General features: G+C 41.4%; 1 protein-coding gene across 2 annotated transcripts in view; it reads right to left on the bottom strand.

Moving 5' to 3' along the window:
- The window catches only part of atp7b (ATPase copper transporting beta), a 40,186-nt gene that overhangs the window by 9,753 nt on the left and 15,009 nt on the right, over window positions 1-15,424 (bottom strand). The window contains exons 3-10 of one of the 2 annotated variants that reach the window (XM_062043489.1): window positions 11,229-11,441; window positions 8,490-8,653; window positions 8,165-8,326; window positions 8,033-8,106; window positions 7,750-7,933; window positions 4,878-5,111; window positions 2,394-2,485; window positions 2,182-2,309 (exon numbers count right to left, since the gene is read on the bottom strand). In XM_062043489.1, coding sequence (XP_061899473.1) covers window positions 2,182-2,309; window positions 2,394-2,485; window positions 4,878-5,111; window positions 7,750-7,933; window positions 8,033-8,106; window positions 8,165-8,326; window positions 8,490-8,653; window positions 11,229-11,441 — 1,251 coding nt within the window. Of the gene's footprint in view, window positions 1-2,181; window positions 2,310-2,393; window positions 2,486-4,877; window positions 5,112-7,749; window positions 8,107-8,164; window positions 8,327-8,489; window positions 8,654-11,228; window positions 11,442-15,424 lie in introns of both variants that reach the window. The other variant, XM_062043483.1, reaches the window with a different exon arrangement.

Raw genomic sequence — 15,424 nt, 5'->3', positions numbered from 1 at the left:
GCATGTGTGATGTATCATGTTGTATGCATGCATGTGTGATGTATCATGTTGTACGCATGCATGTGTGATGTATCATGTTGTACGCATGCATGTGTGATGTATCATGTTGTATGCATGCACGTGTGATGCATCATGTTGTATGCGTGCATGTGTGATGTATCATGTTGTATGCATGCACGTGTGATGTATCATGTTGTATGCATGCATGTGTGATGTATCATGTTGTATATATGCATGTGTGATGCATCATGTTGTATGCATGCATGTGTGATGTATCATGTTGTATGCATGCATGTGTGATGTATCATGTTGTATGCATGCATGTGTGACGTATCATGTTGTATGCATGCATGTGTGATGCATCATGTTGTACGCATGCACGTGTGATGCATCATGTTGTATGCATGCACGTGTGATGTATCATGTTGTATGCATGCATGTGTGATGTATCATGTTGTATGCATGCATGTGTGATGTATCATGTTGTATGCATGCATGTGGGATGTATCATGTTGTATGCATGCATGTGTGATGTATCATGTTGTATGCATGCATGTGTGATGTATCATGTTGTATGCATGCATGTGTGATGTATCATGTTGTACGCATGCATGTGTGATGTATCATGTTGTACGCATGCATGTGTGATGTATCATGTTGTATGCATGCATGTGTGATGTATCATGTTGTACGCATGCATGTGTGATGTATCATGTTGTATGCATGCATGTGTGATGTATCATGTTGTATGCATGCATGTGTGATGTATCATGTTGTATGCATGCACGTGTGATGCATCATGTTGTATGCATGCATGTGTGATGTATCATGTTGTATGCATGCATGTGTGATGCATCATGTTGTATGCATGCATGTGTGATGTATCATGTTGTATGCATGCATGTGTGATGTATCATGTTGTATGCATGCATGTGTGATGCATCATGTTGTATGCATGCACGTGTGATGTATCATGTTGTATGCATGCATGCGTGATGCATCATGTTGTATGCATGCATGTGTGATGTATCATGTTGTATGCATGCATGTGTGATGTATCATGTTGTATGCATGCATGTGTGATGCATCATGTTGTATGCATGCATGTGTGATGCATCATGTTGTATGCATGCATGTGTGATGTATCATGTTGTATGCATGCATGTGTGATGCATCATGTTGTATGCATGCATGTGTGATGCATCATGTTGTATGCATGCATGTGTGATGTATCATATTGTACGCATGCATGTGTGATGTATCATGTTGTACGCATGCATGTGTGATGTATCATGTTGTATGCATGCATGTGTGATGTATCATGTTGTATGCATGCATGTGTGATGTATCATGTTGTATGTGTGCATGTGTGATGTATCATGTTGTATGCATGCATGTGTGATGTATCATGTTGTATGTGTGCATGTGTGATGTATCATGTTGTATGCATGCACGTGTGATGTATCATGTTGTATGCATGCATGTGTGATGTATCATGTTGTACGCATGCATGTGTGATGTATCATGTTGTATGCATGCATGTGTGATGTATCATGTTGTATGTGTGCATGTGTGATGTATCATGTTGTATGCATGCATGTGTGATGTATCATGTTGTATGTGTGCATGTGTGATGTATCATGTTGTATGCATGCATGTGTGATGTATCATGTTGTATGCATGCATGTGTGATGTATCATGTTGTACGCATGCATGTGTGATGCATCATGTTGTATGCATGCATGTGTGATGCATCATGTTGTATGCATGCATGTGTGATGTATCATGTTGTACGCATGCATGTGTGATGTATCATGTTGTACGCATGCATGTGTGATGCATCATGTTGTATGCATGCATGTGTGATGTATCATGTTGTACGCATGCATGTGTGATGTATCATGTTGTACGCATGCATGTGTGATGTATCATGTTGTACGCGTGCATGTGTGATGTATCATGTTGTACGCATGCATGTGTGATGTATCATGTTGTACGCATGCATGTGTGATGTATCATGTTGTATGCATGCATGTGTGATGTATCATGTTGTATGCATGCATGTTCCAAATAAACTCAAACTCAACTCAAAATGTGCTCTACACTTACTTTATGGCTTTTATGGTTATACAAAGAGATGGCATCCATTATTAATATGTTCTATTACTGTACTATTCCTACCTGTGATTAAAGACTCGTCCGCCATGGAGCTTCCCTCAATCACTTTACCATCGACCGGGAACTTCCCCCCCGGGACCACCTTCACTATGTCGCCGCGCTGCACCAGCTCCACCACCACCTGCTCCTCGCTGAGGCCGAGCGATGTGCAATCACAATCAAGACATGGATTATTTGGTTTGTACCACAAAGACGACTCGCAGGCTTGCACTCACCTGATGATGGAGTGGTCCGGCCCTAAGGTAATCACAGTCGCATCTGTGGCTTGCAGTGACATCAACTTGGCCAAAGCCGCTGAGGTTTTACTCTGATCGTGAAGAAACAACACCCAGAAACATGTTGTGTCTCATCATACTTTCATCATAGCATACTTTGTATTGTTTTGTTTGATTCTGTATCAATTCTCATTTGCTTCGACATCTACTGCATAACACAAACACAATAACACAAGCACACAAAGCGAATAAGTCAGAGGATTTGTTCAGGCAGCTTATAATATAATAATAATAATAATAATAATAATAGATTGTATTTGTAAAAAGCACTTTACATTGAGTAAACAACCTCAAAGTGCTACAGTGTATAAAAAAATAAAAAATACAAAATACAAAATGAATAAAAATAACAAACTAGAACAGCCAAATAGCTAAAACTAGTATGCATATATTTAAAAAAAAGGCTTTTTTAAAAAGAAGGGTTTTTAAGCCTTTTTTAAAAGCATCCACAGTCTGTGGTGCCCTCAGGTGGTCAGGGAGAGCGTTCCACAGACTGGGAGCGGCGGTCCCATTGTTTGTAGCTTTGTCCTCGGAGGTTGGAGGAGGTTAGCCTGTCCGGAGCGGAGGTGTCGTGTGGAGGATTTGGGGGTGAGTAGTTCTTTGAGGTAGAGGGGGGGGGGGGGGGGGGGGGGGGGCATTTCCATGGAGGCACTGGTGGGTGCCTCCATGACAGGGGTGTCAAACGTACGGCCCGGATGAGTTTGCTAAGTATAATAGTGAGCCGAAATTTTGGAATGAAAAAAACTGCTGTTCTAAATGTGTCCACTAGATGTCGCAATAGCAAGTCTTTGTATCTTTGTAGATTATGCTACATATGTAAAAAAAAAAAAAAAAAACATCCTGTAATTTGGTTATGATATTATTTTTTGGTAACACTTTAGTATGGGGAACACATATTCACCATTAATTAGTTGCTAATTAACATGCAAATTAGTAACATATTGGCTCTTAATTAGTCATTATTAAGTACGTATTAATGCCTTATTCTGCATGGCCTTATTATACAACCAGTAAGCCATTAGCTAAGAGTCTTTCCTCAATAACTTCAGAATTATTGCTTATTAGTAACCCTAACCCTAACCCTAACCCTTACATGTCCCCTAGTGTCCAAATAACTCTAAATAAAGTCTTTGTTACTTTAATAAGCAACTAATTAATGGTGAATATGTTCCCCGTACTAAAGTGTTACCTATTTTTTATCCTGATATATGTAAAATTAACACCAATGAGTTGAGAAAATATAAATAACGACAAATAAGGATAGAATACTATTAACCGCAACATGTAAGTGTAAAAAAAACAAAAAAACATTATGATTTGTAAATTTTCAGAATGTGCTTCTTCTATTTTTAAACAAAACAATCTGAAGTTGTCTTTATTTTTAAGTTATCGTGCCGTGTGGCCCCCCGATCTAAAATGAGTTTGACACCCCTGCCTTATCATTTATTAGCAAATATTAATCTACAATAGATTGCTTTTAGCATCTTTAATACACAACAATGTATACTATACAATATAGTGTGCCATGTTGTCTGATGTGTAGTTAATCAATAACTACATAAACTCCTACAGTAATAATATTTCTTTGCACATCACAAAATATTACATCGGTCATATTTTTGATGGATTACAACAGGGGTCCCCAAACTTTTTGACTCGGGGGCCGCATTGGGTTAAAACAATTTGTAACAAGCAGTAGAAAATGGATTAGAAAACACAGATTTAAAAAAAATAATAATAAAAAAATAAAGAATATCTGATTTTTTTATTTATTTGGGACTTCCCGCGGGACGGATTTTTTTTAATGCATCCTAAATATTAAATAAACGTAAATAAAACTCAGCTTACAGCAGAACCAATGGAAGCTCCTCTATTTGGCCCATAAAATCCGATAACCATTCAAAAACCGCCAACAATACTCCATTTATATTTCGTGATTTGAATATTAACCAAGTATTGGTGATATTGTTGTTATAAGCGCCAATGCAGGCAAACTATTTATAGCGGCCAGGTGATCGCTTCGTAGCTCACCTGGACAGAAAAAGTCTGAGTAGGTATTCCGACAAGTTGGTACATTTTGACAGCCCTTTAGGACTCGGAAATGGCCAGGACGACACAAAACGTCCACGATACCGGGTGGAGAAGATGCAACTATATCATACTGCGCAATGTGATTTATCAACACTCACCACCGTTTTGCGAGCAATATTTTGCGTTTTATTTAGCACATACGTGCAAACACACGGCTGCAGGGTCGGTGCTCGCGCTGCAAAGACAGACGAGGAACAGAGAATGCTCCGTCCTACGTGTGTGTCAACAAATTTGCATAACTTAAAAAAACATTGGACATATTCAGCAACATCCTTTTATAATTTTATAGCTGCATCCTGGGTGATTTAGGGGTTATATATATATTTTTATTACCTTGGCCACATGCTCCAGCCACCGCCCGAGTGCGATGAACACAAAAAGCATGGGTGGCGTGTCAAAGAAGGTGACAGGGCTCTGCCGGGCTTGTTCCGCCATGGCCACGATCAGCACCACGGAGGAGTAGATGTAGGCGATGGAGGTGGCGAGCACGATCAGCACGTCCATGTTGGCGCTGCCGTGCTTCAACGAGCGATACGCTTGGACGTAGAAGTACCTGCCTCCGAAAATCTGGCGAAAAAGCAAAGCTGAGTCAGCGTGGAAAAGACCTACCTGTCACGGCGCGGGCTCGAACCCGCTTTCCCCCCGGCAGCTGTGTCCGCCAGCACCTCCGCTGGCAGCGCGCAGAGACACGCCCCCGCTCGCGCCGACCGCATCACGCCCACATGCCGGCAAGGCTGTGGGCGATCAGCAATCAACACACCTGGGACTGACGAGGGCAAGCGGTATTTAGACCAGTGGACCCAAGGATCCTCGCCGGAACGTAGCCCCGATTCAGTAAGCTCCAGGTCTCTGGCTCCTCTCCTCTGTCTCTCTCGCTCTTGCTCGCTTTGTCTCCCTCGTGCCTGGTCCTTATCTGTCGTCTCCTGTTCCCACAGTACCTCCGTGTCACGGCAGTGAGCCGTGCGCCTCACCTGCTGATCTCCCCCTGGACTCTGACTGCCTTCCTCGATCCTCGACCCCCCCCCCCCCGCGCTCGGACCCGGACTTCTGAAGCCTCTCTCTCGCCCTCGATCATCTGCCTGCCCCACGGACTGCCTTCCTGCTTTGTTCCTCCTCTGGCCCAACACATCACGGTAATACCCAACAATTAATTACAGGCATAGTCAAACACACATACACCCCTCGTGGATTAGTTACACTCCATTCTCTTGTTTTGTTTATTATTATTATAGTTTGATTATTATATATATATTGTTTATATATATAATAAATCATAGCGTTATACCGCCCCCTTGTGTCTGTGCCGTCAACTCCCTCCTGCCAACCATAACCTTACTTGCCAACCCTCCCGATTTTCCCGGGAGACTCCCGAATTTCAGTGCCCCTCCCGAAAATCTCCCGGGGCAACCATTCTCCCGAATTTCTCCCGATTTCCACCAGGACAACAATATTGGGGGCGTGGCTTAAAGGCACTGCCTTTAGCGTCCTCTATAACCTGTCGCCACGTCCGCTTTTCCTCCATACAAATAGCGTGCCGGCCCAGGCACATACTATATGCGGCTTCTACACACACATGAGTAAATGCAAGGCATACTTGATCAAGAGCCATACAGGTCACACTGAGGGTGACGGTATAAAAAACTTTAACACTGTTACAAATATGCGCCACACTGTGAACCCACACCAAACAAGAATGACGAACACATTTCGGGAGAACATCCGCACCGTAACACAACATAAACACAACAGAACAAATACCCAGAACCCCTTGCAGTACTAACTCTTCCCGGACGCTACAATATACACCCCCCGCTACCACCAAACCCCGCCCCCCCATCTCCCGAATTCGGAGGTCTCGAGGTTGGCAAGTATGCTTCACAGTAATACACAACAATTAATTACGCACATAGTCAAACACACATACACCCCTCGTGGATTAGTCACACTCCATTCTCTTGTTTTGTTTATATTATTATTGTTTGATTATTACATATATATATTGTTTATACATATAATAAATCATAGAGCTATACCGCCCCCTTGTGTCTGTGCCGTCAACTCCCTCCTGCCAACCCTAACACTACCGTGTAGAAGGTTCTTGTAAGAACCTTACCTGGACCGGCGTACAGAGAAGGAACAAGGCCAGGTTTAGGATTCTCTTGTTTTGTTTTTATTATTATTGTCTGATTATTATACATACATTGTTTATATATACAATAAATCATAGAGCTATACCGCCCCCTTGTGTCTGTGCCGTCAACTCCCTCCTGCCAACCAGGTACGGTTCTTGTAAGAACTCCCTCCTGCCAACCAGGTACGGTTCTTGTAAGAACCGTACCTGGACCGGCGTACAGAGAAGGAAAAAGGCCAGGTTTAGGATTCTCTTGTTTTGTTTATATTATTATTGTTTGATTATTATATATATATATATTGTTTATATATATATAATAAATCATATAGCTATACGGCTCCCTTGTGTCTGTGCCGTCAACTCCGTCCTGCCAACCATAACACTACCGTTTAGAAAGTTCTCGTAAGAACAGTTCTTGTAAGAACCGTACCTGGACCGGCATACAGAAAAGGAAAAAGGCCAAGTTTAGGATTCTCTTGTTTTTTTTATATTATTATTGTTTGATTATTATATATATATATATATATATATATATATATATATATATATATATATATATACATATATATATATATATACATATATATATATATTGTTTATATATATATAATAAATCATAGAGCTATACCGCCCCCTTGTGTCTGTGCCGTCAACTCCCTCCTGCCAACCATAACACTACCATATAGAAGGTTCTTGTAAGAACCGTACCTGGACTGGCATACAGAAAAGGAAAAAGGCCAAGTTTAGGATTCTCTTGTTTTGTTTATATTATTATTGTTTGATTATTATATATATATATATATATATATATATATATATATATATATATATATATATATATATATATATATATATATATATATATATATATATATATATATATATATGTTGTTCATATATATATAATAAATCATAGAGTTATACTGCCCCCTTGTGTCTGTGCCGTCAACTCCCTCTTGCCAACCATCAATCAATCAATCAATCAATGTTTATTTATATAGCCCTAAATCACAAGTGTCTCAAAGAGCTGTAACCATAACACTACCATGTAGAAAGTTCTTGTAAGAACCGTACCTGGACCGGCGTACAGAGAAGGAAAAAGACCAGGTTTAGGATGGAGAGCCCGGGCAGTAGGTTCTGCTCCTCTGGCATGGAGCCTCCATGTTGCTGGTGCTGACTGTCCATCACCATCATGTATATCATAAGGCCCATGACAGGCAGGCCAAACACCAGGCTGAGGAGGAAGGAGTTTTTCCATCTGGATTCATCAGAGAAAGACAGTTTTGGGTTACCTTTGCGTTTGAATGCGTTTAAATTAGTCCGATCTGCTGGTACAACAAGGGGACCAGATACTTGCTGTTGAATCTCCACTGTGTGGCCAAGATTGTTTTTAATGCCCGCCTTCTTCAGACTGGCTTCAAATCCAAGATTCTAGAGGAAGACACCGACTTTTATTCCAATCCAATCCAATCTGACGATGGATTTTTACCTGAATGATCTTGATTATATCTCGAGCTCCGATCACGTCGGGGTCAAACTGGACGTGTGCTGTGTTGGTAGCCAAGGCCACAGAGGCGCCGAAGATCCCTTTGGTGGCAGTGAGCTTAGACTCGATATTGTGGGTACATGATGCACACGTCATCCCAGTTATCTGGAGGGGCGAAAAGGTAATGGTCAGGTTTATTTTCAACAAGCAATGTAGATTTCTAATGACTATGTACTTGATAACTCAAACATTATTCCATGGTGCAAAATTATAACTCTCTAATCAAAAAGTTTGGACACCCCTATTGTAGTGATGTAAATCAACTCACAGTCAGATCCAGTTTCCCATGCGTGACTACGTTGTCCTCAAGGAGACTGGCGCCGAAACCCAAGTCCTCTATGAGCCGAGCGACATCAGGAGCATCAATAACGTCTGGGTCGTATTTTACCTCTGCTTTTCCGGCCATCAGCGACACCAAAACTGAGATGATCCCTTCGGGGGGGAAAAGTCAGAGTCACATGGTCAGTATTGGCCCAAGTAGGGTTGTACGGTATACCGGTATTAGTATAGTACCGCGATACTAATGAATCATTGTCGGTACTATACAGTCTCTGAAACGTACCTCCCCATATGACCAATGTATGATCCTGTAACTACTTGGTATCGGACTGATACCCAAATTTGTGGTATCATCCAAAACTAATGTAAAGTATCAAACAACAAGTGATTATTACATTTTAACAGAAGTGTAGATAGAACATATTAAAAGAGAAAGTAAGCAGATATTAACAGTAAATGAACAAGTAGATTAATAATTCATTTTCTACCACTTGTCCTTAATAATGTTGACAAAATAATAGGTGTATAAATGACACAATATGTTACTGCATACATCAGCAGACTAGTTAGGAGTCTTTGTTTGTTTACTTACTACTAAAAGACAAGTTGTCTAGTATGTTCACTATTTTGTTTAAGGACTTAACTGCAATAATAAACATATGTTTAATGTACCCTAAGATTTATGTTAAAATAAAGCCAATAATGCAGTTTTTTTGTGGTCCCCTTTATTTAGAAAAGTACCGAAAAGTATCGAAATAATTTTAGTACGAGTACCAAAATCAGCCTTCCCGGTAAGGTCTATTCAGGTGTACTGGAGAGGAGGCTACGCCGGATAGTCGAACCTCGGATTCAGGAGGAACAGTGTGGTTTCCGTCCTGGTCGTGGAACTGTGGACCAGCTCTATACTCTCGGCAGGGTCCTTGAGGGTGCATGGGAGTTTGCCCAACCAGTCTACATGTGCTTTGTGAACTTGGAGAAGGCATTCGACCGTGTCCCTCGGGAAGTCCTGTGGGGAGTGCTCAGAGAGTATGGGGTATCGGACTGTCTGATTGTGGCGGTCCGCTCCCTGTATGATCAGTGTCAGAGCTTGGTCCGCATTGCCGGCAGTAAGTCGGACACGTTTCCAGTGAGGGTTGGACTCCGCCAAGGCTGCCCTTTGTCACCCATTCTGTTCATAACTTTTATGGACAGAATTTCTAGGCGCAGTCAAGGCGTTGAGGGGATCCGGTTTGGTGGCTGCAGGATTAGGTCTCTGCTTTTTGCAGATGATGTGGTCCTGATGGCTTCATCTGGCCAGGATCTTCAGCTCTCACTGGATCGGTTCGCAGCCGAGTGTGAAGCGACTGGGATGAGAATCAGCACCTCCAAGTCCGAGTCCATGGTTCTCGCCCGGAAAAGGGTGGAGTGCCATCTCCGGGTTGCGGAGGAGACCCTGCCCCAAGTGGAGGAGTTCAAGTACCTCGGAGTCTTGTTCACGAGTGAGGGAAGAGTGGATCCTGAGATCGACAGGCGGATCGGTGCGGCGTCTTCAGTAATGCGGACGCTGTATCGATCCGTTGTGGTGAAGAAGGAGCTGAGCCGGAAGGCAAAGCTCTCAATTTACCGGTCGATCTACGTTCCCATCCTCACCTATGGTCATGAGCTCTGGGTTATGACCGAAAGGACAAGATCACGGGTACAAGCGGCCGAAATGAGTTTCCTCCGCCGGGTGGCGGGGCTCTCCCTTAGAGATAGGGTGAGAAGCTCTGCCATCCGGGGGGAGCTCAAAGTAAAGCCGCTGCTCCTCCACATCGAAAGGAGCCAGATGAGGTGGTTTGGGCATCTGGTCAGGATGCCACTCGAACGCCTCCCTGGGGAGGTGTTTAGGGCACGTCCGACCGGTAGGAGGCCACGGGGAAGACCCAGAACACGTTGGGAAGACTATGTCTCCCGGCTGGCCTTTGGAACGCCTCGGGATCCCCCGGGAAGAGCTGGACGAAGTGGCTGGGGAGAGGAAAGTCTGGGCTTCCCTGCTTAGGCTTAAGCAGAAGAAGATGGATGGATGGATGGTACCAGAATATTGGTATCGTTACAACTAGAGATATTATCGGCCGATAAATGCTTTAAAATGTAATATCGGAAATTATCGGTATCGGTTTCAAAAAGTAAAATTAATGACTTTTAAAACGCCGCTGTACGGTAAAACACGGACGTAAGGAGAAGTACACAGCAGTTGCGTCTCCAAGTCAGCAGCCCCTCCCCTCTCCCCTCTCCCACACACAACACAGGAGTTGACCACTGCAGCATGAGAGGTTTACTGGCGATGCTTGATGACCTCATCAAACCGCAGCGAGCGCAGTATAACAACAAGAGTGTGTTGTTGCCGGTGCTGTAGCCGTGGCTAACAAGCGAGCTCCCTCGGTGACTGACTAACAACATAATGTCTATGGTTTGGGATTACTTTAAATAATAATAAATATGGCAGTGCCATGTCGGCACTTTTTTCCATAACTTGAGTTGATTTATTTTGGAAAACCTTGTTGCATTGTTTAATGCATCCAGCGGGGCATCACAACAAAATTAGGCATAATAATATGTTAATTCCACGACTGTATATATCGGTATCGGTTGATATTGGAATCGGTAATTAAGAGTTGGACAATATCGGATATTGGCATAAAAGCCATTATCGGACATCTCTAGTTACAACACTAGGCCCGAGTATTGAAAGGAGAATGAACTAACTCACCTTTCTGTTTTAGCAGGCTCCTTTCAATGTTCGCCACACATGAGGCGCACGTCATGCCCGTCACGCTGACATAGCACTTTTGCCCTTTGGCGGTGGAGTCAGAAGACAGAAATCCGGCGCCATTGCCAAGTTTGCAAGACGACTGCCAGTCCGACGGGTCAGAAAGTTCGCGGCTCAGAGGCTCTTCCGGATTCCTGACGGCTGAGCCAGGTTCTGAAAAGCAGCGAGACAGAACAATGATCAGTTTTGGTCTTTTTCATCTGACTTAAGAAAGCCAACCTCAACAACACACCAATTAAATCTTCACATTTGAAGCTCTCGCATGAAGGTTTTGACTTAATCGGCAGTTAATTCCACGTTTTGGCAAGAGCTGACGTTAAAGCCGAAGAGAAAGAGCCCTGAAGAGCCCTTCATGTCGCACAGGAGAGCCTGCTTGGCTGCTTGGATGGTTTCTACGGTGACCAAGACAAGGCAAACATTCGGGTATCTCGCAAATGAAAAGTCGGTCATGCAGTGCCCTTTCAAAATAGGGCTGTGAATCTTTGGGTGTCCCACGATTCGATTCAGTATCGATTCTTGGGGTCACGATTCGATTCAAAATCGATTTTTTTTTTCAATTCAACACGATTCTCGATTCAAAAACAAATATTTTTCCCGATTGAAAAGGATTCTCTATTCATGGAATACATAGACTTCAGCAGGATCTACCCCAGTCTGCTGACATGCAAGCAGAGTAGTAGATGTTTGTAAAAAGCTTTTATAATTGTAAAGGACAATGTTTTAGCAACTGATTGCAATAATGTACATTTGTTTGAACTATTAAATGAACCAAAAATATGACTTATTTTATCTTTGTGAAAATATTGGACACAGTGTGTTGTCAAACTTATGAGATGCCATGCAAGTGTAAGCCACTGTGACACTGTTGTTCTTTTTTATTTATTTTTATAAATGTCTAATGATAATGTCAATGAGGGATTTTTAATCACTGCTATGTTGAAATTGTAACTAATATTGATACTGTTGTTGATAATATTCATTTTTGTTTCACTACTTTTGGTTTGTTCTGTGTGGTGTTTGTGTCTCCTCTCAATTGCTGTTCATTGCAGTTCTGAGTGTTGCTGGGTCGGGTTTGCTTTTGGAATTGGATTGCATTGTTATGGTATTGCTGTGTATTGTTTTGTTGGATTGATTAATTTAAAAAAAAAAAAAAAAAGTTTAATAAGTAATAAAAATTAAAATAAAATCGATTTTTTTAAAAATGAGAATCGATTCTGAATCGCACAACGTGAGAATCGCGATTCGAATTCGAATCGATTTTTTTCCCACACCCCTAAAAGCTACTATTATGCTAGATCCACTCGACGTCCATTGCACCGGTCGCCCGGTGGGGGGTGGGGGGGGGGGGGTTTCTCATTGTTATCCCATTGGGTTGAGTTTTTTCTTGCCCTGGTGTGGGATCTGTGCAGCCCTTTGAGACACTCATGATTTAGGGCTTTATAAGTCAACTTTGATTGATTGATTGATTGATTTGTGTATTGTTGACTTTGTCTCGCTCTTTTACGCTTGAATGTAATGAAATACAATAAGAAACTATTTTACAAACCCCGTTTCCATATGAGTTGGGAAATTGTGTTAGATGTAAACATAAACGGAATACAATGATTTGCAAATCCGTTTCAACCCATATTCAGTTGAATGCACTACAAAGACAACATATTTGATGTTCAAACTCATAAACTTTTTTTTTTTTTTTCCGCAAATAATAATTAACTTAGAATTTTATGGCTGCAACACGTGCCAAAGTAGTTGGGAAAGGGCATGTTCACCACTGTGTTACATGGCCTTTCCTTTTAACAACACTCAATAAACGATTGGGAACTGAGGAAACTAATTGTTGAAGCTTTGAAAGTGGAATTCTTTCCCATTCTTGTTTTATGTACAGCTTCAGTCGTTCAACAGTCCGGGGTCTCCGCTGTCGTATTTTACGCTTCATAATGCGCCACACATTTTCGATGGGAGACAGGTCTGGACTGCAGGCGGGCCAGGAAAGTACCCGCACTCTTTTTTTACGAAGCCACGCTGTTGTAACACGTGCTGAATGTGGCTTGGCATTGTCTTGCTGAAATAAGACGGCGCTTTATATGTTGTTCCAAAACCTGTATGTACCTTTCAGCATTAATGGTGCCTTCACAGATGTGTAAGTTACCCATGTCTTGGGCACTAATGCACCCCCATACCATCACACATGCTGGCTTTTACACTTTGCGTCGATAACAGTCTGGATGGTTCGCTTCCCCTTTGATCCGGATGACACCATGCCGAATATTTCCAAAAACAATTTGAAATGTGGACTCGTCAGACCACAGAACACTTTTCCACTTTGCATGAGTCCATCTTAGATGATCTCGGGCCCAGAGAAGCCGGCGGCGTTTCTGGGTGTTGTTGATAAATGGCTTTCGCTTTGCATAGTAGAGCTTTAACTTGCACTTACAGATGTAGCGACGAACTGTATTTAGTGACAGTGGTTTTCCGAAGTGTTCCTGAGCCCATGTGGTGATATCCTTTAGAGCAGGGGTCACCAACCTTTTTGAAACCAAGAGCTACTTCTTGGGTACTGATTAATGCGAAGGGCTACCAGTTTGATACACACTTAAATAAATTGCCAGAAATAGCCAATTTGCTCAATTTACCTTTAACTCTATGTTATTATTAATAATTAATGATATTTACACTTAATTGAACGGTTTAAAAGAGGAGAAAACACGAAAAAAATGACAATTACATTTTGAAACATAGTTTATCTTCAATTTCGACTCTTTAAAATTCAAAATTCAACCGAAAAAAAGAAGAGAAAAACTAGCTAATTGGAATCTTTTTGAAAAAATTAAAAAATGAATTTATGGAACATCATCAGTAATTTTTACTGATTAAGCTTAATTTTAGAATTTTGATGACATGTTTTAAATAGGTTAAAATCCAATCTACACTTTGTTAGAATATATAACAAATTGGACCAAGCTATATTTCTAACAAAGACAAATAATTATTTCTTCTAAATTTTCCAGAACAAAAATTTTAAAAGAAATTCAAAAGACTTTGAAATAAGATTTAAATGTGATTCTACAGATTTTCTAGATTTGCCAGAATAATTTTTTTGAATTTTAATCATAATAAGTTTGAAGAAATATTTCACAAATACTCTTCGTCGAAAAAACAGAAGCTAAAATGAAGAATTAAATTAAAATGTATGTATTATTCTTTACAATAAAAAAAATAAATTTACTTGAACATTGATTTAAATTGTCAGGAAAGAAGAGGAAGGAATTTAAAAGGTAAAAAGGTATATGAGTTTAAAAATCCTAAAATCAGTTTTAGGGTTGTATTTTTTCTCTAAAATTGTCTTTCTGAAAGTTATAAGAAGCAAAGTAACAAAAATTATGAATTTATTTAAACAAGTGAAGACCAAGTCTTTAAAATATTTTCTTGGATTTTCAAATTCTATTTGAGTTTTGTCTCTCTTAGAATTAAAAATGTCGGGCAAAGCGAGACCAGCTTGCTAGTAAATAAATACAATTTAAAAAATAGAGGCAGCTCACTGGTAAGTGCTGCTATTTGAGCTATTTTTAGAACAGGCCAGCGGGCTACTCATCTGGTCCTTACGGGCTACCTGGTGCCCGCGGGCACCGCGTTGGTGACCCCTGCTTTAGAGACTGATGTCGGTTTTTGATACAGTGCCGTCTGAGGGATGGAAGGTCACGGTCATTCAATGTTGGTTTCCGGCCATGCGGCTTACGTGCAGTGATTTCTCCAGATTCTCTGAACCTTTTGATGATATTATGGAGCGAAGATGTTGAAATCCCTACATTTCTTGCAATTGCACTTTGAGAAACGTTGTTCTTAAACTGTTTGACTATTTGCTCACGCAGTTGTGGACAAAGGGGTGTACCAGTCTAGTACCCGCACTCTTTTACTATGAAGCCACGTTGATGTAACACGTGGCTTGGCATTGTCTTGCTGAAATAAGCAGGGGCGTCCATGGTAACGTTGCTTGGATGGCAACATATGTTGCTCCAAAAGCTGTATGTACCTTTCAGCATTAATGGTGCCTTCACAGATGTGTAAGTTACCCATGTCTTGGGCACTAATACACCCCCATACCATCACACATGCTGGCTTTTACACTTTGCGCCTAG

Source organism: Entelurus aequoreus, linkage group LG01 (assembly GCF_033978785.1).
Source record: "Entelurus aequoreus isolate RoL-2023_Sb linkage group LG01, RoL_Eaeq_v1.1, whole genome shotgun sequence".
In the NCBI taxonomy this organism is placed as follows: Eukaryota; Metazoa; Chordata; class Actinopteri; order Syngnathiformes; family Syngnathidae; genus Entelurus; species Entelurus aequoreus.
Note: the sequence above shows the minus strand (reverse complement) of the source record. Positions and strands in the feature narration are given on the sequence as shown.